At 46.5% G+C, this 24,216-nt stretch overlaps 1 protein-coding gene across 7 annotated transcripts in view; it reads left to right on the plus strand.

The window, feature by feature from the left end:
* RRP1B (ribosomal RNA processing 1B) overlaps positions 1–22,277 on the plus strand; it is a 32,113-nt gene extending 9,836 nt beyond the window's left edge. For 2 of the 7 annotated variants that reach the window (XM_077119020.1, XM_077119022.1), the window contains 15 exons: positions 1,682–1,764; positions 3,297–3,354; positions 4,628–4,713; positions 5,124–5,185; positions 5,545–5,674; positions 6,562–6,626; positions 7,114–7,295; positions 9,027–9,121; positions 9,685–9,782; positions 10,757–10,776; positions 11,602–11,730; positions 12,347–13,077; positions 16,656–16,808; positions 18,532–18,595; positions 19,489–22,277. In XM_077119020.1, the coding sequence (XP_076975135.1) occupies positions 1,682–1,764; positions 3,297–3,354; positions 4,628–4,713; positions 5,124–5,185; positions 5,545–5,674; positions 6,562–6,626; positions 7,114–7,295; positions 9,027–9,121; positions 9,685–9,782; positions 10,757–10,776; positions 11,602–11,730; positions 12,347–13,077; positions 16,656–16,808; positions 18,532–18,595; positions 19,489–19,682 (2,150 nt within the window). In that variant the 3' untranslated portion in view covers positions 19,683–22,277. Of the gene's footprint in view, positions 1–1,681; positions 1,765–2,294; positions 2,451–3,296; positions 3,355–4,627; positions 4,714–5,109; positions 5,186–5,544; positions 5,675–6,561; positions 6,627–7,113; positions 7,296–9,026; positions 9,122–9,684; positions 9,783–10,756; positions 10,777–11,601; positions 11,731–12,346; positions 13,078–16,655; positions 16,809–18,531; positions 18,596–19,488 lie in introns of those variants that run through there. The other 5 variants (XM_077119025.1, XM_077119027.1, XM_077119026.1 and 2 more) reach the window with 5 other exon arrangements.
* The last annotated feature ends 1,939 nt before the right edge of the window (positions 22,278–24,216 follow it).

The following is a 24,216-nucleotide window of genomic DNA, read 5'->3' on the forward strand; positions in this document are numbered from 1 at the left end:
AAATGAATGCAGTGACCAGGAGACTGTATTTCTGAATGCAAATTAATATATTTGTGTTTGGTTTATAGATTAGTTCGGGGGAGGGGAAGGTGGGCGAGGGTGAGTTATTCAGTATGACTTGGTTCCCCCACGTCAGCCTCTGAATGATATATTACCTGATTAGAGCAGAAGACCAAGCCCAGTTCCAGGGTGACCCATCAAGACCCAACCTGAGAGCCAGCCTTCCTCCCAGCCTGGCTGCAGGCGGCTCAGCTCCTGTGGCGTCCAGCACCCACACCATACTCGAGTCGTTGGTGGGTAGGTCCCCAGGCATGGCTTCTAAGGACCAACAGGAGGAAAACCAGTGGGCACCTCATATTCTCAGCTCTTCAAGGAAATGTACATTAATAAAGTAGTTTTACTATGGTTTCTGATATCTTGGTTTCAAGTGGGAAACAACCAAGAAAAAAATCAAAACAGCATTTTAGAATTGTTGCTATAAGAAAGGATCTCTAGAAACTCGGAATACTTATAAAGGGTAATACATTGTACGCTAAAATACACTGTAAACTAAATACACTATTTACTGAATGTAAACTAAGGATTATTTGTGGTTTACATATTTGTCTTTTAGAGTATTGAAATCACTTGGATTCCGAATTTATACTTGTTTGAGTTCATCTAGTTTATCCCACTTTGCTGCTTCAAGAGTTTCATTCCAGTACCTGCTAGTGAGATATCACTAAGGACTGTTTGTGATGCCCACGAAGGCTCAAGGGCACTATTTGACTGACTTAATGGCTTGAAAACCTCACAAGAGTACCTTTGCCTTATTTTGTGCTTCCTTATGTCATTTACCTCCAGGGTCACAAGTATGTAGGGTCAACCCAAGAGAGTGATATGAGAATGAACAAAGACCAGCAATTTAGTCCTAGATGGTACAGGCAGAGGTGGAGGGCTCAAGTTGAGTCAGAACAGACCCTGTTCTGTGGACCCTTGCAAGGGTCCACTTAAAGCAGAGACAGAACCACACAGTGAACCGTGGCCTCCATGGACAGGGAGGGAGGGAGAGAAGAAACAGCCAAATTTCACTTCACAGCAGGTCCTTAAAAGGGTCGTTTTTGCAAAATTACTCCAAAGCTTTGTCGCTTTCCTCCAGGGCCTTTCAAGTCCTTTGCCTTTCAGATGTAATATCTACAACCCTTCCATTTCCTGGCCCAAATGGGCTCTGGCTTCTGAGCTGGGCTGCCGTTTGCCTGATGCTCTACCTGCAATTTGACCTGTTTAGTTCTTCGACCCTTTGCTTCGACTTGCTGAAATCCTTCACAAGACCAATGAATATTATGTTGCTCTAGGTGAGATGCTAGCTTTAAGCAGGGTGAAAAACTTGAGGGGGAGCTAATTTTATAAATGGCCTGTTCATTAATTTTGGGTTGTGGTGACATTTGCTTCCTTGTACTACTACTTCCTTAAAATGAGGACATGCTGCCACCACCCCGCCCCCGAGCTGACAAAGCCTTGTATGTAGGGATTTATATGTTTATTTTGTAATAACGGGAGAATGTGTGTTTCAAATAAAACAAGACACTTGTAGACAAGAGAGTTCAGATATCTATGGTATTATTGTCACTGCTTGTTTGGCAGACCTAAACTTAGAGGAAGGAAATATGTAGACTTTAAAATGAGGTTTTTTGCTCTGTAGGAGGTTTCAGTCAAGAAGAACTCTTAAAGATATGGAAAGGACTCTTTTATTGCATGTGGGTGCAAGACGAGCCTCTTCTCCAGGTAAGGTACTGCTCCCTTCTCCAGGTGGCTAGAGTGGGGCTTTGAGGATTAATTTTCTCCCCTCATGTCCATATGGAAAGCAAAATGATGCAGTATGAGAGCATTAGGTTAGTTATCTCTGAATCATGAAGGACGCATACGTATTAGCAGATTTACTCCTTCTGTCTCACTATTGCATAGGTTCCATGGTGGGTTTATACTATTTATTTGAAATTTTCTGTTTCTTCTGTTCAGTATATTATTTGTGGGTCAAAAAATAACCCAAAAGGAGCACTGGTGTAAGATCTCTGGGGGAGGTAAGGGCTCAGGACCCCTTTTAACTGGGTACTCGGGAGCACAGCCCTGCCTGAGTACCAGGCTCTCTGTAAAGCAAGCAGCCAGGCTTTACCATACAAGCCTTCCCTTACTACTCCTGATTTTTCAAGCTCAGTGGAAACTTCATGTTGTGTCTGAAATGCATGGTACACCTTGATCCCTGCAGCTGAGTTTGCTGACCCCCATTTAAGGAGATCATTTTCTCTCTTTTAAAGGCTTTGTTCTGTTGCATGACAGCAGATCTGCCTTTGTAGAAGTAGAGAAGAGAACCTTACAGTTCACGGCTTGAAACCTCTGATGTGTAAGATTTCATGGGGAGACTCTACTTTCCTGGGTTTAAACATGAGACCTTTCCACCTCACTCAAACTGTGTAATAACTTGTTTTGGTTTATTACTTCTACTTTACTGACCTTTGAGTAGGATACCTTCATTCAAAAGTAACAAAGCACAGCTTTAGGGGGAGGAGAAAATGAATGAATAGGAAAAATGCTTTCAAATCTGGGGTTCACATAAAATGAAGGGTTAAGGAAGGTTTGAGGACAGGTGACATGTAAGGAGTACCAGTGAGGGTTGTTCTGTTCGATAACCTTGTAAATTGAATCCTTTTGTTGGGTCTTCCCCAAGGCAGGTATCTTCATAGGCCTTGACACCCACTTCTCCGCAGCAGTGAGTCCTGCTGCTTGTTAGCAGGGCCCATCTCAGATTGCGTCTCTGTCAGGACAAGACCCAGGAAGCTTTGCTTCCCACCCATCTGTCCTGCGGGTCTCTCCCTGACCCAGCTGAGTCAAAGATGTTCTCGTACATGACTTGAATCTCGTGGAGTGAGGCTCTCCCTTGTCTATCCCCAGTTGAGTCAGCCCTGTTGTCTTCAGTGTTTCAGATTATTTAGGAGATGATCATCGAATCAGAATCTAAGTAATAATGTATTTTTAAAACAAGGAACTGGCTGCTAATTTATTTCTTCTGTAGATCATTTGAACTGATAACTAAAATTGCTTTTTTAACATGCAGCCTAAGTAGTTAGGCCTAATATCAGGGGCATATAAAGTAGGCCTAATAGTCCGTTGAAATTGGGAATTTCATATAGGATAAAATTCATATTCTTAGAAATGGTATTGAAGACAGGAGGTCCCAATTTTTCCTGGCAGGGTAGTAAAGGAGGCTGGAGGCCCATGATGCTGTTATCTCACAGTGTTTTCCCTCCCCACCTTTGCAGGAGGAGCTAGCGAACACCATTTCCCAACTCATCCATGTTGTTAACAACTCAGAGGCTCGTAAGTCTGCATTTTCTCATGATTTTCAATTTCCTGCTTCATTGGATTTGGTAACTTGCCTTGGAAATCTAACCAATATTGTTCCTTAATTCTCTTCTCCTTCAGTCTTGGTGTTCTCATGTGCTAGTTTAACATGGTGAACCCAGTGCTAATATTCTAAGGGCAGTCAGCAAGTTGGTCCCCATTAAGAAACTCCAATAAATTTAGAAATTGACTTGGCGGAGGAGATATCTTGTGGCGTATCATAATTGACATCTCAGAGTAACACTCCTCCAGACTCTCACAGTTCGGGATGATTTTGCCACTCTTAGAGTTCATGTAGGCATCTGCACATGCAGGTTTCTCCTCCTCAAGGCTAGAGCCATCAAAGGACACCAGTAGGAAGATGATAAAGGAACCTTCTTTACCAAAAGGAGAGAGTAAGGGGTTCTGAGATAGGCGCTGCGTACCTACAAAGGCAGGAAAAGAGAGCTGGATCAGTCTGTCCTGCCTGACGCTTCCCAGAACAGAACCGCCCTGATGGCCTTAGTGGCCCTCAGGGGTTCTCTGAGTTTCAGCAGAGACCTAGCTGATTAGATAAAAAGGTTAATTTCTACATAGAGAATACCATGTAGGTTTGCATGTATATCGAGAAATGATGGTGGCAAAAAGAAGGAAACCATGAAAAAGTGACAGACAAAAAATGTGATTTGGATGAAGAACAACCAGTTTCATGGTTTGGAAGAGCAAAATAGAATGTCTTTGGCTCAGTCCCAGCTGACGCCTAACAAGAAGCCAGTTTCTATGTGGAGCCTGTAAGTGTTCATAAAAATGAACGAATGTGGGTGGATTGTTAGGAATCGATGCGGTAGAAAGCACCAGTAGGTGTGGATCCAAGAAGGTTTTGATTTTATAGAAACAGGACTTCTGGTGGGTAAAGGAGGCCACTCCTCAGAGCGCTCTAATTGAACACAAAGATATTTCCTCGTTATCAGTGTAACAGTTATATACAACATATGGTATGTGGGATATTTAGATTTGTAATATTTATAATATAAACATAGTATGTCTAGAATAGACTGTCTATAACATGTGAAATAATAATGCAATAATCTGCTTCTATTTAAATGTAAAAGAAATTATTAAGCATATTTAATTATTGGCCAAATTTTTTTAGCTGCCCTAGAATTCTTGAGAAAAGTAAATAATGTCTCTTTCTCTTCGTTTTTTTTCTTGCTATGTGGTACCATGATAACATAAAAACCACACATTAAAAGGCTTTTGTTCACTGCAGAGCACCTGTTCATTCAGACCTTTTGGCAAACCGTGAACCGAGAATGGAAGGGAATAGACAGACTTTGCCTGGACAAGTACCATATGGTAAGATCAGCGACTTTTTATCTACAAGTTCTTCAGAGCCTCATGGGAAGAAAATAGCTTTCAGCATTTGAAAAGCAGTAGAAAGGTTTATTTGTGGAGCAAGGCCAATGCGAGGCTTGAGGTGCTGAGAGATAACGTCTGCGGGAGGCATTTGAGTATATATCCTTGAGAACTTCTCTGATTTGGCACTTCAGCTGTTAGTTTGTTTTTGTTTTTTGTTTTTGAATGAGTTTGGGCTGGGTTTTTTTGTTTGCTTGTTTGTTTGTTTTAATGTAGAAGTGAAATATGATCGTTGTGGCAATGTTTCCACCTTTGGGGCCCAGACTACACCAGTTTGATGTCTCCTGATTCTGCTGAGCTGATTCATGTTTCTCACTTTCCCTTTGGTAACAAAAGGTGTCTGTCTTTAGCTTATCCGTCTGGTCCTGAGACAGTCCTTTGAAGTTCTGAAGCAAAACGGCTGGGAAGAAAGGTTGGTACACTGATCTGAGTCTGCATTCGGTGATCTCAGAGCTATTGAAGTGATCGTGTTTCAAGCCTCTTGTTAATCGTCATTGCACACTCTGTGCCTGTCACACTGCTGTGTGAGCAGTGTGAGACCCAAAGCATGTCCATGCCAGTAGGGAACTTAAAACCCAGTAAATGGACAAAAACTAGTCATCAAATGCAGCAGTTTTCCCTTTTAAACCATTCTTAGCCTTACATTTTTAATTGTTTTTTCTTCATTGTTACAAAATGTAGGCACTAGACTAAATGTGATTATTTTCTCTTGGAGCAGAGAGAAGTATTGATACGCTTTACTTAAAAGAACTGTGTATGATTTTCCCTTAGCCAAATCAAGCTTTTTCTGGACGTCTTAATGAAGGAAATCCTGCATCCTGAGAGTCAGTCTCCTGATGGAGTGAAATTCCACTTCATTGACATCTATCTGGATGAACTGTCCAAGGTGGGAGGGAAAGAGGTAAGAAAGCCAGGTCCTCTGCCCACCATGTATTGAAACCACAGCTAACTGGATAGCTTTTCCAGTTCTGTGGTGAATGTCCATATGAGTTGTTGATAAAATGCCCCTTATTGGCATCCAGCATTACTTGTGACGATAGCACCGTAAACTGGTTCAGCCTGTCCTTTGACCCAGGCATTCCCCTTCTGGAAACGTGTCCTGAACAGCTGATAGGATGTGTGGGCAAAGATTTATGTACAGAGCATGTGCTTTGCAGTCTTACTTAGAAAATAGAATTGTAAGTACCCTACACATTTCTGCGTCGGGAAATGCTCATGTTAGGTCGAGTTTTTAAAAGACAGTAGAGAAAGCTATGCAAACGATAGGATCCTTTTTTAAACTATACATATATGAACAGTGAAAAGGCTAGGAAGGGAGTGTACTTTTTTTTAACATGAGAGCAGTTACATGAATTTGGGATTTTATTTTCACTTTTTTCTTCCACAAATATTCTACAGTGACCATGTGTTTTTTTAGTTAAAAGAAAGTATTAAGTGTTATATTAAAAAAAGAATTCCTTTGTTGCACACTTTCAGATAGTATCCACCTAAAACTTCTCCCTAGACGAGGAAGGATTTACTCTGGGAATGTGAAATAGTGGGTGGACTGGGCTCTTGTCTCCAGGCTATTCTTCTGAGGTAGCCAAGGGGCCAAGGACTGCTGTGACTTGGGCCTAGCTCCAGGCCTCTGTGGGCAATGCGTGCAGACCACATTTGAGGCCACATGAGAGAGGTATTGTTTGGTCTGATTCAACCTTTGTGAAAATGGCAAATAGTTCCTTTTTCAAGGACTTGTCAGAAAAGAATAAAAGTTTTTTCTTCTCATTTTTCCCTATTTCCAAATTACAGCTTTTGGCAGATCAGAATCTCAAGTTTATTGATCCATTCTGCAAAATTGCTGCCAAGACTAAGGAGTAAGTGCTTTACATGTTTGCTTTCACTCCTTCAATTGGTGCTTAATTATGGGGGGAAAAAAATGTTTTGAGTTGCGAAGTGTGGTGCAGGCTCCCTGTGAATGTTACCCAAAGCTAAGAGCAATCAGGTTCTTCATTCCCTCTAGACAGATATCTGAAGCTTTAAATAGTAATTCAGTTTCAGGGTTTTACCCTAGCCATACCAGGGTTTATGCTCTCTCCATTCCTCCTCAAAAACCCCAAGCTCTGTCTGCTGTAAGTTCCACCGACTTTGTCACACCTTACGGTGACAACTGGTTAATTTGCAGGTTTAACTTAGTAACACAATCACTTGCTCACCAGTTAATCAGGCAGGCAGATAGTAAGCAGTCTGAGGCAGAAAGTACAGTAGTCCTCCGTCTTTACTTCTCTTTCTTCTACCTCCTTTAAATAACAAGTCCATACCAGGAGTTTTAATCACTTCTCTTCGCTGTGCTTCTCCCCTCAGCCATACATTGGTACAGACTATAGCTAGGGGTGTTTTTGAAGTCATTGTAGATCAGTCTCCTTTTGTACCTGAAGAGATAGGAGAAGAACAGAAAACTCAAGTGGGTGGAAGTGACCTGTCTGAAGTTAAGATATCTGAAAACGAGATGACATGGAGGAAAGCAGTCAGTAAAAAGAAGACAGGTAAGAAAATGTCCTTGATAACCATTTTTTTCCCTGGGTAAAATCATCATCACCTCCACAAACACGCTTTTGTACATCTGTTGGAGTCTCACTGAGCATGACCTCGGATTCATAGATTGCTCTGCCGCGGTCCCCACCTGAGATAGAACGCAGAGGTGTATTCAGACACGTCCGTGTAAGTTGCAGTGCGGCCCGCACACGTTTCTGTGTCTCTTAGGATCAGGGTTTCTGTGGTGCTGTTGGTCTGGGTGTTTGAGAGATTTTTTGGATGTGTTTAAATATCCTGCTGGAGCTAGCACCAGTGCTTGGTGGAAGACCTGCAATTCACAGTTAACTACTGCGAACACACATCTGTTTCCACAGTGCTCCCAGGATCGCCACCTTCCTTCAGGGCCTTTCTCTTTGGGGTTTAAATACCCACTGCAGGCTTTCATCCTCTTCCTCATCCTTCTCTGTGGAAACTTGGTGTAGCTTATCCCAGTTTGAAGTTGGAGGCCTTCAGAGCTCTCACATTTGTCTGTGGCATCTCAGCACTCCACATTAAGCCAGCGGTAGTTGAGTATACTTTTGGAATGTTATATAGCCGTTATAGAGCAAAGTTTTAAAAAACTGGCAAAGGGGAAACAATCAAGTTGAAGGAGAAAAAAAAAGCACGATACAAAACTCTCTAGAAGAAACCTGATTTATTAAACATTTATATATGCCTAAAAAGAAGGCTAATAATAAAATGTTAATAGCCCTCAGTGGTAGAATTATGAGTGATTCCTGTCTTCTTTGTACTTTCTTTTCTTTTCTATAGTTATCATTTTCTTAATTTGAAGAAAACAAGTCTCTGAAGGAAAATAAGAAATACTCTAATTTTTAATTCAGTTTAGGTGACACAGTTAATAAATGGCCCTGAGTAAATTTTATGTAGTCTCTGGATCCCTTCTGTCTGCACGTTTTTGTCACTCTGAGCTAGAGACCTCTCATTCTCTTCCATGTGCTTGTCTGGAAATTCTTGCTGTGTCATTTGTCAAATGCTTGTTGAGTGCCTCCTGGGTATCAGACCCTGCTGCATCTCTCCAGGCCATACCTTAATGCCACACCTCTAACGAACTTACAGGGCTCTAAAATCTACATATTTGCAGAAAATTGAGACTTTTCATAAGTATTTTCTGTCCCCTTCACAGACTGTTAATACTGTTTGAATTATTTTTTAAATGACAAGTTGAATTAACATTGATTTGTGTTTCCTAAGGCAACCATGTGAGAAGTTATGTACTTCTGTGATAGGTTTTTACTTTGGTCTCAAGCTCTTACCTGAAGCTAGGTCCAGACTCCTAAGTCCTTTCTTCTCCTTCGAACCAGCCAGAGCACCGCAGCTCCTGGATGCGCTGAGTGGTCCAGGCGAGCTCCTTGTCCTGGGCCTGGGCCGCAGCATGGCTTGCTAGCCCTGGGTGTGCAGGGACACACCAAGGGAGGAGAAGTCTGTGCTCTTTTCCATGAGGTTTGCACCCATTGTGCATAGAAAAGGCAAAAGATGTGACTTCTCCCCAACCCATCGTTATTCCTTGGGACCAAACAGCCAGAATATCTTTGGGAAATTATAACTGTAATGGCATATTTTTCCTCTTTAAAGAAAGTTTCTTTTTTAGTGAGAGCATCTAATTAGATGGTAGCTCCTTTGGAAGTAGTCATGGTTATGTACAGGATATTTCAAGAATTTTGTCTTTGGATGTACTTTGATAGCCCTGGGCAAATATCACTCAAGAAAAGATGGAATCAGAGTTGAAGGTGAGAGAGCTGACTGTGACACCTTTGAAGACACTGGGCTGCTTCTCCAGGTTGGTAGTGACTGTTGCTTTTCCTAGAACATGGATTTACTCTAGTAAATCTAATTTACTCACTAATTAGGATCAAAGGATCAGAACTGTTTAAGCAGTCAGGGCAGCATATAAAATTCTTTTTAATCTCTTTAGTCTCTAGTGCCATACACTAAGCCTATTTGAGACAAAGAATGTTAAATACATTAGAATTCTGAAAGATATGAGTCCTCATTTTAGTTCTCATTGCTAAGGTATTCTGGTCCATACAGCAAAACCCGTTCAGTGATACTTTCCAAATAAAAGAGTCTTAATGTGTTACTGAATTCAAATTGAAATTCTAGTTTAAGCTTAAAGAAAAGCACACACAGCTTCTCCCAAGAAGAAATAAAACGTAAATTGTTCAAAGATAATTGCTTAAGCTTCTGATTTCCAAGTCTCACTGCATACTTGTTTAGAATATTCTGTGGCTGAGCCCTTCCAAATCCTATGCTTCTGGTTTTCTGCTACCAGCATATGTAAATTACCAAGCCCAGCAATGGTGCTTTGCTACAGATTGATCTTCGGTTTCTTTTCTTACGTAGTTTGACTATAAAGCTGTTGCTGATCGACTCCTAGAAATAACCAACAGAAAAAACACCCCACCCTTCAACAGGAAGCGTCTCTCTAAACTGATCAAAAAGTAAGTGGCTGGGGAGAGGGCTCCATTCATTCAGTTGGCCTTCGGTTCAGGCTAGGCCTGTTGGCCCTGTGGAGTCAGACCAGCTGTCGCCATGCGTAACCTTTTTCCTTGTCCTTCACTGTGTGTATTCCCAGCAGTGTAACGTGCAAACTGAAAGGGTGTAAGTGTGCTGCTTGTTGTTAGCTGTGGGTGTGCTATCACCATAGGAAAGGCCTTCAGCATTCATACACTCCCTCACCTCTCTGGGGTAGTGACAGACGTCATCATGACCTCACACACCCCCCTCCCCACGGGGCTGTCTGTATTAGGAAGGATGGCTGCTGGTGGCTGAAAGGGAGCACACTCTTTTCATGAGCCAGGCATCTTACGTATATACATTATTTCATGTTAAGCAAAGCCCCTAAGATGTTTCCCTTAATTCTCCCCATTTTACAGTGTGTTAGCAGGGGTACAGGGCAGGTTAACTGGCCTGCCACAGGTCTCCCAGCTGTGTGTGGGTTTAAACTCCCCACACCTTGTCCCATGTTCTAATTGTGGATGGAGCCTGTGGATGGAGCCTGAGCCTGTATACCATACCATACAGCTGCCCTGTACTAACTTTTTGTTCTGGTGCACCGAAATTGTATGCATTCAACAGAGGAGAATGGGGTATATGTTCAAGAATAGAAAGCTAAGCCGTTTCTGCCTTGAGAAAAAGTTCATTTTTTTTCATTTTTAATTTGGTTTGCGGAACAGAATCTTGAAGTGAGTGTGTCCTTGATGAGCCAGTGACAGTCGAGGGCAGCTTCTCCGTTCTTTGTTTGCCCTTGTGTCACACCACCCTACCTCGGTGATACTTGCTTTTAAAGGAAAAGAAAGTGAACTGACAAATACCCGAAGATTGCTGGTGTTTTAAATCTTTAATGCTTATGTTGGTAGAAGATGGAAAGGATTTCTGTGTATAAACCCTGGTTTGGTTTGCTTTTGTTTTTCAGATTCCAAGATCTTTCTGAAGGTGAGGAAAATCAAATGATCCTAATCCATGGCATTCTTACATGAATTTATAAATGCCAAATATCGAAAAATAGATTTTGAAAACATCTCCAAGTAATAGTCACTCAAAGCTGTGAAAGGCTGAAGCAGAGGCCCTTTGAAGCGCCACACTTATGAGGACCTCTGGCCTACCCATCTTAACATCCTGGGCACAGCCCTAAGCCAGGCTCAGGGCTTGACCAGTGGGGTGCCAAGCTCGGGGCAGACACTCCTTCAGTGCTTGGGTGGTGGGCATTTTGTTTTGAATTTTATTGTTTTTCAACAAGATATATCTTTATTGGTCTGGGAAGGTTCCATTTTCATCCTTTGTGGAGCAAAGAAATTGGAACCCCTCAGGGATCCTTTCATTTCGTGATGTATTATCCTCCTTGGGAAAAGTTTCAGTCTGTAAACCTAGTTATTACATATGAGCAAGTAGAAGAACCACTGCCGTACAACCTCGTGCCTGCCAGGGTGGCTGAGGGTTTAGGAAAGCTGCGTGTTGAGACGCCTGACACATCCCTCCAGAGGTTGGCCTGTGTGTGGTGTGCACCCAGAGGGGTTACTCAGGATTAACCCTGATTTCTTGCCTTGGCTGAGAGATCAACAAAGCTTTTTACATCTACAGTTCCTACATCAGCTTAAAGGCGTTTTGCATTGGAGAAATAGTGGGGGGTAATGACGCGAAGCAGAAATCAGGGTCCAGGATGGACCAGGATGAGTTGGGGATTGGGGTGGCTCTTGGGCCTCTGGGCAGAGTTGCGAAGGTCCCTGCAAGCTGACTAGATGTGACTTTGGTATGTAACAGGCAGTGTTCCACAGCTCAGCTTTGCTGAGGACGTTTCTGCCAATGCAGATGACCACACCATCTGTCAAGGAAGGCACAAGAAAACAGGAAACAAGCCTTTAGAACAGAGCAGCTTTGAAAAAGAGAAAGGTAACTACGAAGATCACAGTCGGTGAGAGCTGGAAGGAAGGGCGTAGCCAGGCCTTCCGGGACCAGTGTGCAGCTTTGAAATCTCAGGGACCCCTTGTGAGCTCGTATCCAAGCAAAAAACTTGAGTTTGTTTCTTTTTTAATAGCTAACATATTTTTTCCAAATGGTTTGCTATTTTCTATTGAACTCATTATTCTAGCCTCACCAAGCTCAAAGCTTCTGCTTACTCCTGAGGGCATCTTTAAGGGAAAAGGTGGGTGAGGAGGTAGAAAGCGCTAGATGGGCGGGACTGCCCTTTGGGGCAGTGATTTTGTTACTACTCTGTATCTGTGGGTTTAATCTTTTGGGTCAAATCCTTTGGTCTTAAAATAAATTGGTATCTGGATATTATTTCAGTTACACTTACCTTGAAATAGGCATAAGGGAAGTTTCTAGTAGCAGCTGTGAGTGGGAAGAAATGGGGCAAATGAGAGAATTAGTGGCATTCCAGTGCATCAGAATGTTTCTGCTGATAAAATGCCAGAAAGTTCTCTGCTAATCAGGCCGCCTCAGGAACCCACCAGGCCTTATTTCCCATGGTATTGGGACACTTGATCGGTTTTTTATGTCTTTATAGGAAGCAAATGTTTTCTTATGACAGCAGAAGAAACTGAAGCCAATATTCCAAAGAGAAGAAGGAAAAGGAAGAAGAAGAACGGCCTCCACCCTGGAAAGGTAGACGCAGGGGATGAAGCTGTGCGTGTGGAGCAGAACGGAAGCCTGGAGCCCGCGACAGACAAGGGCAAAGACCAGAAGGGGTGTGCGGTCAAGACTGGAGCAGGAGCCCTCCCCAGCACCACAGAAGATGGTGGCTTGGCATGTTCCCCAGCCACCCCCACACAAAACAAAAGGAAACGACCAAGAAAGAAGAGCTTGAGGGTCCAGGAAGGAACTCTGGAATTAGCAGCATCACCTGTAGAAAGCATATTTCAGGGAGGCCCTGGCAGTGAGCGTTGTCAGGAACCTGCCACAGGTACTTCCCCAACGGGTAGAATCCAAAGCTTGAAGGAGAAGCAGAAACCCGGAGCTCTTCCCGTCCACAGCAACAACCTGGCCCCGCTGCCCCTGCCTCGACTGCAGAAGGAAAGCCCTCCTGCTGGCCCTAGGGAGGAAGGGGACACTCAAACCTCACCGCCTCTGTGCCTGAGACTAAAGAAGAGGAAAAGGGAGCCCAGCAGCCTTGACCTTTGGGATCTTTCAAATCAGAAAACTGTCGTCTTGAAAAAGAGAAAGAAAATGAAAGAGATGTTGAACTTGGTAGACCACAATGGAGTATTGAAAACTGAAGCCAAGCAAATCCAAGCTCTGGTAAGGAGGGGAGGGTGGAGGCTTTTTTGCCAAAGTCCTTTCCGTGGCCACCTTTGGGGCTGCAGTGGCAGAGGGCCCAGGGCCAGGCATTGGATAACAGTCTCTGTCGGGGAGTAGAAAAGCAGTTCATCTTAGCGGCCCTGTACGCATGTGGCAGCCTCCCCCTGCATGGCCATGAGGCTGCATCTGCCAGCTGTAGAGGGTCTGTTGCAGGCTGTGGAAGTGACTCCCATGAGTGGGGCAGGTAGGCCTGCATCTTGAGCAGCTGCTGCTCTTGCTTTCTCTCTTAGATGATGGCCAGTCCTGGGCCCTGTGGCTAAGGAGGAAGCCCGATCCTCCTGCCTTGCTTATCGTTGCTACGAACAAACCGTGTGTCCTTGGGTCTCCCATGCAGTTATCCGCCAGGGCACAGATCACTGGCTGTTTAGCTGGGGTTGGCAGCTGCCGGTACAAGTCTATAATAAACGGATGTCGGGTCACAGCTGTACCCACCCTCCACATCTGTGCAGAGGCCGGGAAGGGTAGTGGGTGCTGGCCCTGGCCCTGACTGTGTGTCCACACGTGCCGCTTCACAGCACTGCGTCAGGGCTGGGTGGACTTGGTGAATTGCTGACCACCAGCCTCCCTGGCAGCCTTCTGCTTCTCGTCTCAGGCCTTGCCCTACTCGCTGCACTGCCTTCATCACGGCACTTCCTGCTCCTGGTGTTGGTTTCCTCCACCTTGATTCTGATGCTCTCCGCCCTCCTGGCTCCCTCAGGTGCTGCCCCCTGCTGTGTCTCCCTGACCCCAGCCCCATCCTCTGGTGTTCGCCTCAGGCTCAGCAAGGTGCCGTCTGCCAGGACTCTGCCTAGCCCGATCCTGGGCCTGAGGGCTGCTGGTCACCTCACCCTGCTGCTTTCAGAATCTTAGGCCCCAGCAGTGAGAGCATGCAGGGCTGGGGGCTGGTGATGCTTCCAGAAGAAACAAGTAGAGATTTCTAACCCTGTTGCACCTTGGCAGCACTGAGGATGGGATGGGGGCAGAGGTGTAAAAAGGAAGTTGGAGAACCCACACCCATTGCACAGCTACTGGGTCTGAATCCCTAAGGGTGAAATCCAAAACTTGGTTTTGTTCTTGCACTAATTTCCACGTGGATAGAATGTTTCGCTGCCTCACGGCGTCACTGGACCAATTCTATAGGGACCTGCCCTGCCCTGACATGTCTGGGGCTTACCTCCTGTTGCCCCCCGATGTACTGGGGGGGTTTACCCTCTGTCCCTCTGCCCCTGACATGCCAAGAGCTGACTTCCTATTGCCTCCCCGACATACTAGGGTTTTGACTCCTGTCGCCCCAACCCGACATGTGGGGGTCATCTCCTGTCAGGGCCGTGCCCCTGTGTACAGGTGCAGTTGCCTTTTGTAGCAGGTGCGGAGACCAGGGACACTTGGGAGCAGAAGCTTCTTTAGCCCCCTCTGCTCAGCCAGGTTCCTCTTTCTGACCTTAAACCTCCTGCTCTTCCAAGGCCCTGGACTCTCAGCACAGGCAGTGTGACTTTTCACCATCACCTCTCCATGGCTGGAGACCAGCCCGGGTGAAGGGTACCCACACAGGGCAGGGCCCAGGGGTCTCCTGTGACTCACTCCCCACTGGGGTCACTGTCAGCCTTCACCCTGCACCCAGCAATACTCACTAGCCAGGCGGCAGCTCTCACCACCTGATTTAGCTCAGACTGGCCTTCAGTCCCACCCAGCATCAGCTCTAAGGCCGGTTGTGGTTGGCAGCTCCAGCTCCCAGGAGCCCTGCCTTCGAGGCCTTTGTATCTACCTGCCTTGATGTGCAGGTGGGAACCAGTGTCCAGGGCTTGTAGTAACAAAGCCCTGTGACGGCCATGGTGCAGAGGGCACACTGTGTCTTCACCTGGTTGGAGTTGACACTAGTGTGCCTTTTCTTTGAGGAGTTTACTGTTTAAGCCCAATAATCTCTGAAAGGTGTATGTCTTCTAATTTTAAAAAAAGAAGGAAAGTTAGAGCCTGGAGAGGCCAGTTAAAGATCTACAGGCTGTACCCATTCCCTGCCCTTCCGACTCCCCACCCCCAAGACTTGTTCTCTTGGGCTGAGATGAGAAAATGGAGGCCAGCACCAAAAACCAACAGGTTGGGAGACTGGACATTAAAGGGGTTGGAGGCCTAATGGCTGGTGTTAGTGTCCCTGTCTTAGAGCCAGTGTCCCTAGAGAGTGGGGATCCCAGAGCAGGTGCCCCTAGAGTGGGGATCCTGAAGGCAGGGGCAGCAATTTCTCCTCCTTGGCCCTGGTTCCCAGGGGCTCTGTCTTGATGTCTGCATGAATGCTCCTTCCCAGAAACCAACTCTTTTTTTATTTTATTTTATTTTTTACTTTATGTCTGAAAGCCTAGCTTCTCTGCATTTGCGATTGGGGATATCGGATGGGGAGATGGTGCATGTTCAGTATTCTAGCAATGTCTGTGTGTGTGTAAAGGCTGTGCAGCCAACATACCATCTGGCCAGATGGGCCTGCTCACTGGAAAAAAGAGAGAGAGAGAGAAGGAAGGTGAGATACACTGCGAGGCTCCCTGCTCAGCACCAGGCTCACGTCAGTCACATCGCATAAGCGTGTGTGTGTGTGTGTGTGTGTGTGTGTGTGCGCGCGCGCGCGCGCAGGAAGAGCGGCTGGACAGACTTGATGGACACCAAGAGGTTGGCAGGGAAACTAGGAATACGTTGGGGTGGGAGAGGGCCTTTATTCAAATGTTTAAGTTATTTACAAGCCTCGTTTTTCAGGCCCTGGCAACCTTTTTTAAAGGATTGGAAAAGTAGCTAAAGAAAGTCACAGGCCAAGGAAATTTCTCTTCAGAATAGGAGCGATGTGTCTTTACGTCTCTGCAGGCAGAGGGGAAGGAACTGAGAAGGTTCCTGGACCTCCTAGGAGCAGGCCACAAGCTCTTCTAAGCCAGGACACTGAACCTGCCCAGACCACCAACGTGATATCTGCCGCTTCGGGTTTCTCAGACCCTGAGAGCCCAAAGCTCAGGCGTGGTCTTGGGGTTGTTGTCAGTTTGCAGATCCCCAGTGACTATTCCATGTCCACCTGTGTGAGTCCCAGAGCCCACTGCAGACATCAAGCTCACTCATTCATGCCACAGATTTCTCCAGCAGACATATATATCTTTGATCAGGAGTGATTCTTAAATAGGTGACCTTTGAAAGGCAGAAAATATTCAGAACCTGGGGTCTGAGTTTGAAGATGAAGATAATAAAAATAGGTTCTTGTCTCGGTAAGCAAGGAGCCCTCTGGCCTCCTGTTGGCCTGGGGCCATGGTGGGGTGCAGTGCTCCCTGTTTGGGGTCTGCATCCTGTGAATGGAAGGGGTCTTTGAACCCATGGTACAGGAAAAAGTGTCATGTGCGTTGGCTCAGTGGTAACTTGGATCTCATCTTCACGCCCGGGTTCCTGGGACCAGCCCTCTCCTCAGTTTATCTGAACCCGACCGACCTGTTTTGCTTCCTGCGTGCATAGGTGATGGCAAAGCTGGTCCTGTGGTGCAACCTCTCTCTTTTATTTCTTGCCCCTTGCCCACGTAGGGAAACAGTGGAACTTTCATCCCTTTGAAGAAAAAGAAGCTAAGGATAGAGACTGACTTTGTGAAGTTTGACACCCCCTTCTTGCCAAAGCCCTTGTTCTTCAGAAAAGCTAAAAGCAGTGCTGCCGTCTCTTCTCTGAACCCCGTCATCCAGGTGTGCTTGACTCTCTGGTATTTACAAAAACCGAAAAGGTATGCCAGGGCATTTGTACCACCACCACCACCTCAACCCCTCGGAGCGGGGCAGCTGTTCTTCATAACGGGGAAAGGCAAGGAGCTTGGACAAACAGGTCTTCAGACGTGGGGCTGTGGGCTTGGCTGCTGCCTTCCTAGACCTGGCTGCATCGCAACAGGCTTGTGGATTCTGGATTCTGTCTTAAGTTGAAAAGAACCCAGGTCTGCCATGCCAGCCATGCTCACGTCCCAGGGAGCCCAGATTGCTCTAGAGCTATGCTCTCAGCCCCAAAGTCATGTCCTACTTGTGTCTGGGTGGTCAGGGCCGCTCCTGCTGAATCCCATGGCAGAGGAGACTTTCAAGTTCAGTTCATGATACAGACTCTTAAGGAGGCAGGGAGGGACAGTCAGCTGGCCAGGAACACCAAGTCTTAAAATCTTTTGGAATAGACGGAAAACAAGTAGCCGCAAAGGGAAGAGGGCCTGCAGGAGCAGGAACAGGGACCTGACTTTATAAATCAGATGCAGGAGGACAAGTTGCTGAAAGAAAGGACCATCATAGTTTCTGGGGGCCCAGGAGATGGAGAGTGCTTCAGGAAGGGAAGGGTCAGCTCTGTCAAGTGCTGCTAAACCAGCGCTCTCGACAGATGAGACGCTGTGGATTCGGCGCCCAGGAGACAGGCAATAAGAGGCTTTTGGCTAACTGGACCATCCCTGTGAGCTGGGCAGACCCAGAGTGAGTGACGAACCTGTGCAGTGGATGCCTTTGGAACAGCCTGAGCCAACAGCATGGTTGGTGTTGTAGTAGGCATAGGGCATTTCAGGGATATCTGCTAAAGGCCTCGAGGGTTGCAATAGCCAAGGGCCTCTCCTGCGATCTTCATGGTATTGAAGAGAAAAGATGGTAAAAGGTAGAAAGAGGAGATTCTCATAAAAATAGGAGATTCCCAGAAGGGAATTTTAGAAAGTAATTCATAATGCAAAATGAATCAGCATCTAGGAATCTTTCAAAAAGAAAAGAACTTAAGGTTGCATGGGTGGTTGAGTGGTAGAATGGTCGCCCTCCATGAGGGATTGAACCCTTCATGAGGGACCATGCGCCCCAAAAAAAAAGTTGAAAGTTTTTTAACAAAAAATTAATTTTAATGAAGCATTAGGATATACAAATTTCTTATTTACAAAAAGTTCAGAAATGCTTATCCTTTTGCTCAGTGACGCCAAATTCCACTCTAGGTCAAGCCTACTCAGTTTCATACAGCATTCTAGTTAAAACTTCAGAACTCTGAGACAAAATAAGTAGGAGTCATTAAAATGTGTCCTTAAAGTGTTTTGCTAATAACATTTGTGGCTGTTATTTAAGGGGTTTTGGACTTCAGTTTCCCTTTCCTCCCCGGGAGTGCCCGTGAGGCAGAGATGCGTCCTGCCAGCCCTGCAGCGTTGGGAGGAAGGGTCACTGCCTGTGAAAGCACATCTTTGCACCGCAGACCTGGGGGCGCAGGGTGGCTCAACCCGACATGACCCCAAGTTCACCTAACACTGCTGCACCCCTTTGGCATCTGTTATTTGGGTGGGTAGTGCGCAGCTGGAGAGAGTAGTGCTCTTTCCTGGGTTCCTGGGTGTCTCCAGGGAAACAGCCGCCCAGGCTGTTTCCCAAAAGATCAGAGCACTTTGATTCTGTCTGATGTACTCTTATTCTTCTGCAGCTAAATAAAACACCACCCAGCGCCAAGAAAGTCACCTTCGGGTTGAACAGAAACATGACTGCAGGTAAGTGTGGGGTTTGCTTCCAGGAGGGGTCCGTCCAGAGCCCAGACTCGTGAGATGGGCCTGGAATCCTTTTAAGAGCAGAGCTCCTTCCACAGGCACAGCTGTGGGGTTCTGGGGTATCCCTGCCAGTCCTGAGCCAGATGAACACCCCTCCTGTGCCACCCTGTCATCTTCACTGCACTATCGGGGGATTCTGGGGTGGGTGGGGAGATTTCCTGGGGAGCCTCCTGAGGAGGCTACTTGGTAAAGAGGATGTGAAAAGCCACTCCCCTGAGCCTAGCTGCCTCACTGCTAAAATTCTGAGCTAGTTGCTGCCCAAGGAGGAGGCCAGAGGGGCCCTGGCTCATTCCTGGGGGTGTGCTTGTATTTACTGCTCATAGTGTTAGTTTGGGATTTTTCAGAGAATATCTGGCTACTTTAAAGTCTAGAATGCATTTAAGACCTGCCCACAGGTGAGAGAGTGTGCATGTGTGTACGCATGCATGCGTGCAGAGAGACCATGTGGATGGCCTGAGAGGCTCCGTCATGCCTGGCTCCTGCAGCTCCTTACCCTGCCCCACTGACCCTCACCTTCCAAGTGCGTCCTCCCGGGCTTGAACCCTGGGCCACCCTCAGGTTCTGCTAGGCATGAACCTTCTGGGCCCTGGGACAGATTTCTGGGCAGTAGCCTCACTACTTTGCCCAGAAAGTTCTCAGGTGCCTATCCTGGGCCTGGCCTTGTGGGAGGCACACATGTGCATGCACACACACACACACACACACACACGCCCCCACCACCAGAGAGGGGCGTCCCGGCTCCCCAACAGCAGGACCTCACAGGACAGCACCAAGGCAGGGAAAGGTGGTCAGGTTGGAAGGACAAAGAGTAACAGTCCTTCCTCTCCTTGGGGCAGAGTTCAGGAAGACCGACAAGAGTCTCTTGGTCAGTCCCACTGGCCCCTCCAGGGTGGCCTTCAACCCTGAGCAGAGACCCCTCCACGGAGTGCTGAAGACCCCCTCACGCTCCCCCTCCAGCACTGCCCTGGCGCCCAAGAGGCCCCTTGCTGCCCCTCCGAAGAGAAGACCAACTGCCATGGACTTCTTCTGAGACCAGAGGCAGATTCCTTTTCCAGGACTGTTTTGTACAGAGTACTCTATGAATTATATACTTTTATAAATTCCTCTGAAGCGTATATGAAAGGTTCTCGTCAGCTGTGGCACATGCTTCTCTGCCCCTCAGGCTGTACCTGCAGCCATGTTGCCACAGAGAATGTTGGCACTCCCAGGGTTTGAGTTCGGGGGTACTCAGTGATCAGCACTCAGGTAGAAATCGAGACCCCGACTGCTGAGTGTGCCAGGGCCAAGGAGAGCACACCGATCATTACTGCAGTAAGTGGGTGCCGTTAGCACAGAGTATGGCGTTTTATTCCTAGTCGGCATCAGTGAGGTGGGGCTTCGGTCCTCAGGGCTGGATTTCCCAGGCCTGGTTGGTTCTCTGGTTATTTTTGTCTGTCTAATGGATATTTTAAGCAGTATGTAAGGTGTCACAGGGCCTGAGGCACCCACAGTTTGTGTGTCAGGATGATTCTCCAGCAGCCTGGAGAATTCTTAAGTTCTGAAGGTATCAGCTAGCAGGTGGAGAAAGCAGCCCTACCACCCTCCTTTTCTTTCTCTCCTCTTCCGTATTTCCATCCTTGTTCTCCTACCTCTAAGGCCAGTCCACAACGCCTTCAGGAGGCGACCAGTGCCCTCTTCGGCCCTTTCCAGGGTCCTGCAGAAGCTGCTTACTCTTCCAGCCACTGCTCTCCGCGTTCTCCTTTGTGTGGGAGCTGCAGACTGGCACCCCTGCCCCCAAGGAGCTTTCCTGTCTCAGATTGAAACTGGTGGCTTTAGAGGCATAGGCAACCGTTTTTTAAAATACTGAGTTCCTTCTGAAGTTCAGACTTTTAAGTGGTTTTTTTTTGTATTTTTAAGTATTTTTTTGTACATACAGAGTTTCCCCCAAGTTTTGTGTCATTATTTATTTGTTCATAGTTACCTTTTATCTCAAATAGAAGATTTGAAGCTTGTGCTTACAGATTTTTATAAAGTTTTCTCATTTTAGTTATAAAAATTGGTGGTGGGAAGGGGTTCAGACTTTAGTTGGAGAAACAGACGTGGGCCTGGTGTCCCCCGAGTCTCAGGACCCTGCGTGTCGTGCCCTGAGCCAAGTGGGGAGTGAGGTGCAGCCCAGTGGCCATCAGGAGAGCCCTCAGCGGTGTGCACATTAACCATGCTGACCGGAAATGAGGTCACAGGCGTGTCATTGGGTCCCAGGTGCACACGCTGGCCCAGCCAGCTCTCTGCCTGGGGATCTCAGGCCCTCTGGGAGTGGAAGCTGTCTCCTCGCCCCATCCCACCCTCCTGTGCAGGAGCGCAAGCCCGGCCAGTTCCCTCCACACTGTTCCTCTGCAGTGGGCCACAAAGACCCTCAGCTTCGGCCTCCCTGCCGTGGCTTTGGGCATCTAGGACTCAGGTCCATTGGGACGGCAGGGTAGGGCTTCCTCTGCAGATGGTGGACCTGACCAGCCTGGTAGTGGGTAGACTTACTGTCCAGGGCCCTGGGGGAAAGAGGAAGTGGTTGCTTTGTACTCTTCCTGCTCTGCAGTGAAGTTTTATCATCATCATACCACCGAAGTCAACATTGTGCTTTTTAACCCCTATTGTAAGGAGAAGTCTCCTATATGGCAGGTGCTTGCTTGGTTTTTAGTGTGCTGTGTTTGATATGATACCAATTCAAAACCAAAACTTATAGGATCTAGAGATTAGATTTGAGTACTCAGATATTTTTAACTTTTTGTTTAAAAAAAAAGTGTTTTTAATGGTTTTTCTCTCAGCTTTAAATGTGGATCAGGTAGTCAGGTGTGCCTCTGATCCACCAGTGTTCAGGAGTCTTAGCAGGACTTTCCAGGGCAACAATGGCACATTTGTTCTCTGGGCTACGCAGGGACTTTTCTTATCATGTGCTCCCTTACCTGATTTTCTGACGCATGGTGGGACGGGCTGAGAGCACCTATCAGAGGCCCCAGGAAGAACACGGGCCTCTTTGGTTCCATATGTCCTTCTCTAAATTTGTCTTAACTTACTCTCTTTCGTGGATAAGTTGAATACCTTTTCTATAGCTTATTTTTCATGCCTAAATTTTATGGCACAAAGAAAGAAAAAAAATTTCACTCATATACACACAAAAAATATGTCATATAAAGAAAATGCATTTAGAATACCAGTTTTTTTAATTGATGCATGTTATTTTCCTAGATAAAATTGTCAAGGGTGCTTGGAGTCAAAAAAATGAGGAAGTAATATAACTTAATGCTGATGATCTTAAGTTACAGTATTTTGTAAAATGATAATCACCCTACATGCATGGGTCTCGTCAATTTTGTACAATTTGGTATCAGACTTTAAAATTTTTATTATCTTTTTTAACTTTTACTGAATTGAAAGCACAAAAAGAAGTATAGAGAAAATCTGGACACAGTTGTCAAGTGTCGGAAAGAATATAAAATTGGGTCCATCTTTTAATTTCTGTGTGTGTTTTCTCTGAACTTAACCTAACTGCTTAGCAGGGACTGTTTACAATCCATTTGTATTGGTGTCTGCAGTGTTTGTCAGTACTGGTCAAAGCCACGTCCAAATAAAAAAATCTGTCTTTGCCCTTGGATTTGTCTTTGATTTTAACTGCCAGTATGCGTACATATGCACCTGTCTGGGGGTGGTTGTGATGAAGCAGGGTTTAGGAAAGGTAGCATCAGTCATGGGAGGTTGCAAGCAAGGCCTTCAGGTGCTACCCTTTTTACCTGTGCCACGGCCGAGAAACTGCAGGAGCTACTGAGCAAGTCTTTTGTGAAAGGCTCCCAGAGACACTGTCATGTCAGAAGCACCCGCCAGACTTCTGGGAAGCCTCACCCCAGCTCCATGCCAGAAAAGCAGCTTCAGCCAGAGTGTTGAGGGTCCAGCCAGGCCAGTGCCCACCAGACTGTTTGCCAGCTGAGAACCAGCATCGGTTTTGGTCCTCATTGAGCAAATGCAGTGCAGGCCTTGTGTACCCCTCAGGTTTACAGACACATGTTCCCCGAATGAACCTTTTCTTCAGTTGTTCAGGTACCTTGCAAGTTCACTGAGGGTCATTACTCTGCAAAATATCTGAAATGCTAATAATGGGGCCTACTCACCGCACACGGAAGGTCCTCGTCTTGCTCCAAGTCTCATGGTGGGACCACAGAGCATCTAGTTGGAAGGTGAACCTTAGTTTATCCTTTCCTCTAAGAATAGACGTTTAGGTTTTCCATCTTTGGCTACTACCAATACAGCTCCAGTGTCAGCTGTGAAGTCTCCACTCTACATGCAGAAGTTCCAAATACTCCCCAGAGTGCATGACCCTGGACAGCGGCAGGGGATTCTCTTCTCCAATGCACTCAGATCTCCAGTTCCTGAGACTCTGGGTTTCAAAGAGAAAAGCAGGAGATCAGATGGCCTCTGGGCTTAAAAAGTTTGCCTCTCCAAGTCTAGGGTATTCGAGGATTTTAAGGATTCTGACAAGGGAGATGAAGTTGTTACAATTTCAATAGCAGAAGAGGAAAGGAAGAGACAGTTATCTCAAGTATTAGTAGAAACTTTACAAATATGAAGGCGTGAAGCTGCTGAAACCAGTTAATGGTTGGCTCTGAGCTGCTCCAGTTCCTCTGTCACCGTTAGGGATTTGCCCTGGTGATGACAAGCTCCTAAAGCAAATAAAAAAAGAAGTGCCAGCTCTCACAATCACAAAGGCCCAAGATAAGGGCCTTTACAATCAGTATGAGAGATCAAGGCAACTGCGTCATATAGTTCAGAGATTTCAGGTACTCCCTCCCCTCTTTAATTATACCAGAAGAAAAAAGGAACATTCATATAACGCTTCAGTAGTGACAATCACTTGTTAAATCCTAACTTCTCAGCTACGTGAATACAAAATCCCAGAAGGATTCATGTTATGGCCCCCAGGCTCTGATGTCCTGCCTGTGCCGAATTCTTCTCTATTCTTTTTCCACCCCCTTCTAAGATACTCCAGGCAACAGAAGCAAACCTTTCCCAGAAGGTTTGGGGGTCACAGTAGAGTGAACACCCTCCACCCAACACAACCTCAGGTCCCTCCTGGAACATTGCTGCCGTTCTCTGGCCCCGGGGATTTCTCTCTGGTGGTTTCCATGCCTGCTGCGTGGAGCCTCCAGAGTCCATTGGTTCCCTGCTCCCCGGCCCGACCCGGGGCCGTGCCCCACCTCCACATCCCCTCTCATCCTGTGCACGGCCTTTCAGCTCTCCCTGCCCTCATGGCATTCCCAGCTCTAGCCCTGCTTTCCTACCTTGGAGCTCAGAGCTGTTCGGCAGAAGGCGGTTTTGCCTATGACGGGAGCCACCTTCCTTACCAGACAGCGTGTGACATGGCCATCCTTACCTCCATACTCACTTGCGGAGCCCTTGCTGGGTGCCAGCCCTGTGCTGAGTGCTGAGGAGGCAGCGGTCAACACAATTCCTGCACTGACAGAGCTGGCCTCGTGGGAAAGGCAGGCAGTGAACGAACAAATAAAATGCAGACTGCACTAGATGGTGCCAGAAGCAAGGTG

The sequence above is a fragment of the Tamandua tetradactyla genome, chromosome 10, assembly GCF_023851605.1.
Source record: "Tamandua tetradactyla isolate mTamTet1 chromosome 10, mTamTet1.pri, whole genome shotgun sequence".
Taxonomy (NCBI): Eukaryota; Metazoa; Chordata; class Mammalia; order Pilosa; family Myrmecophagidae; genus Tamandua; species Tamandua tetradactyla.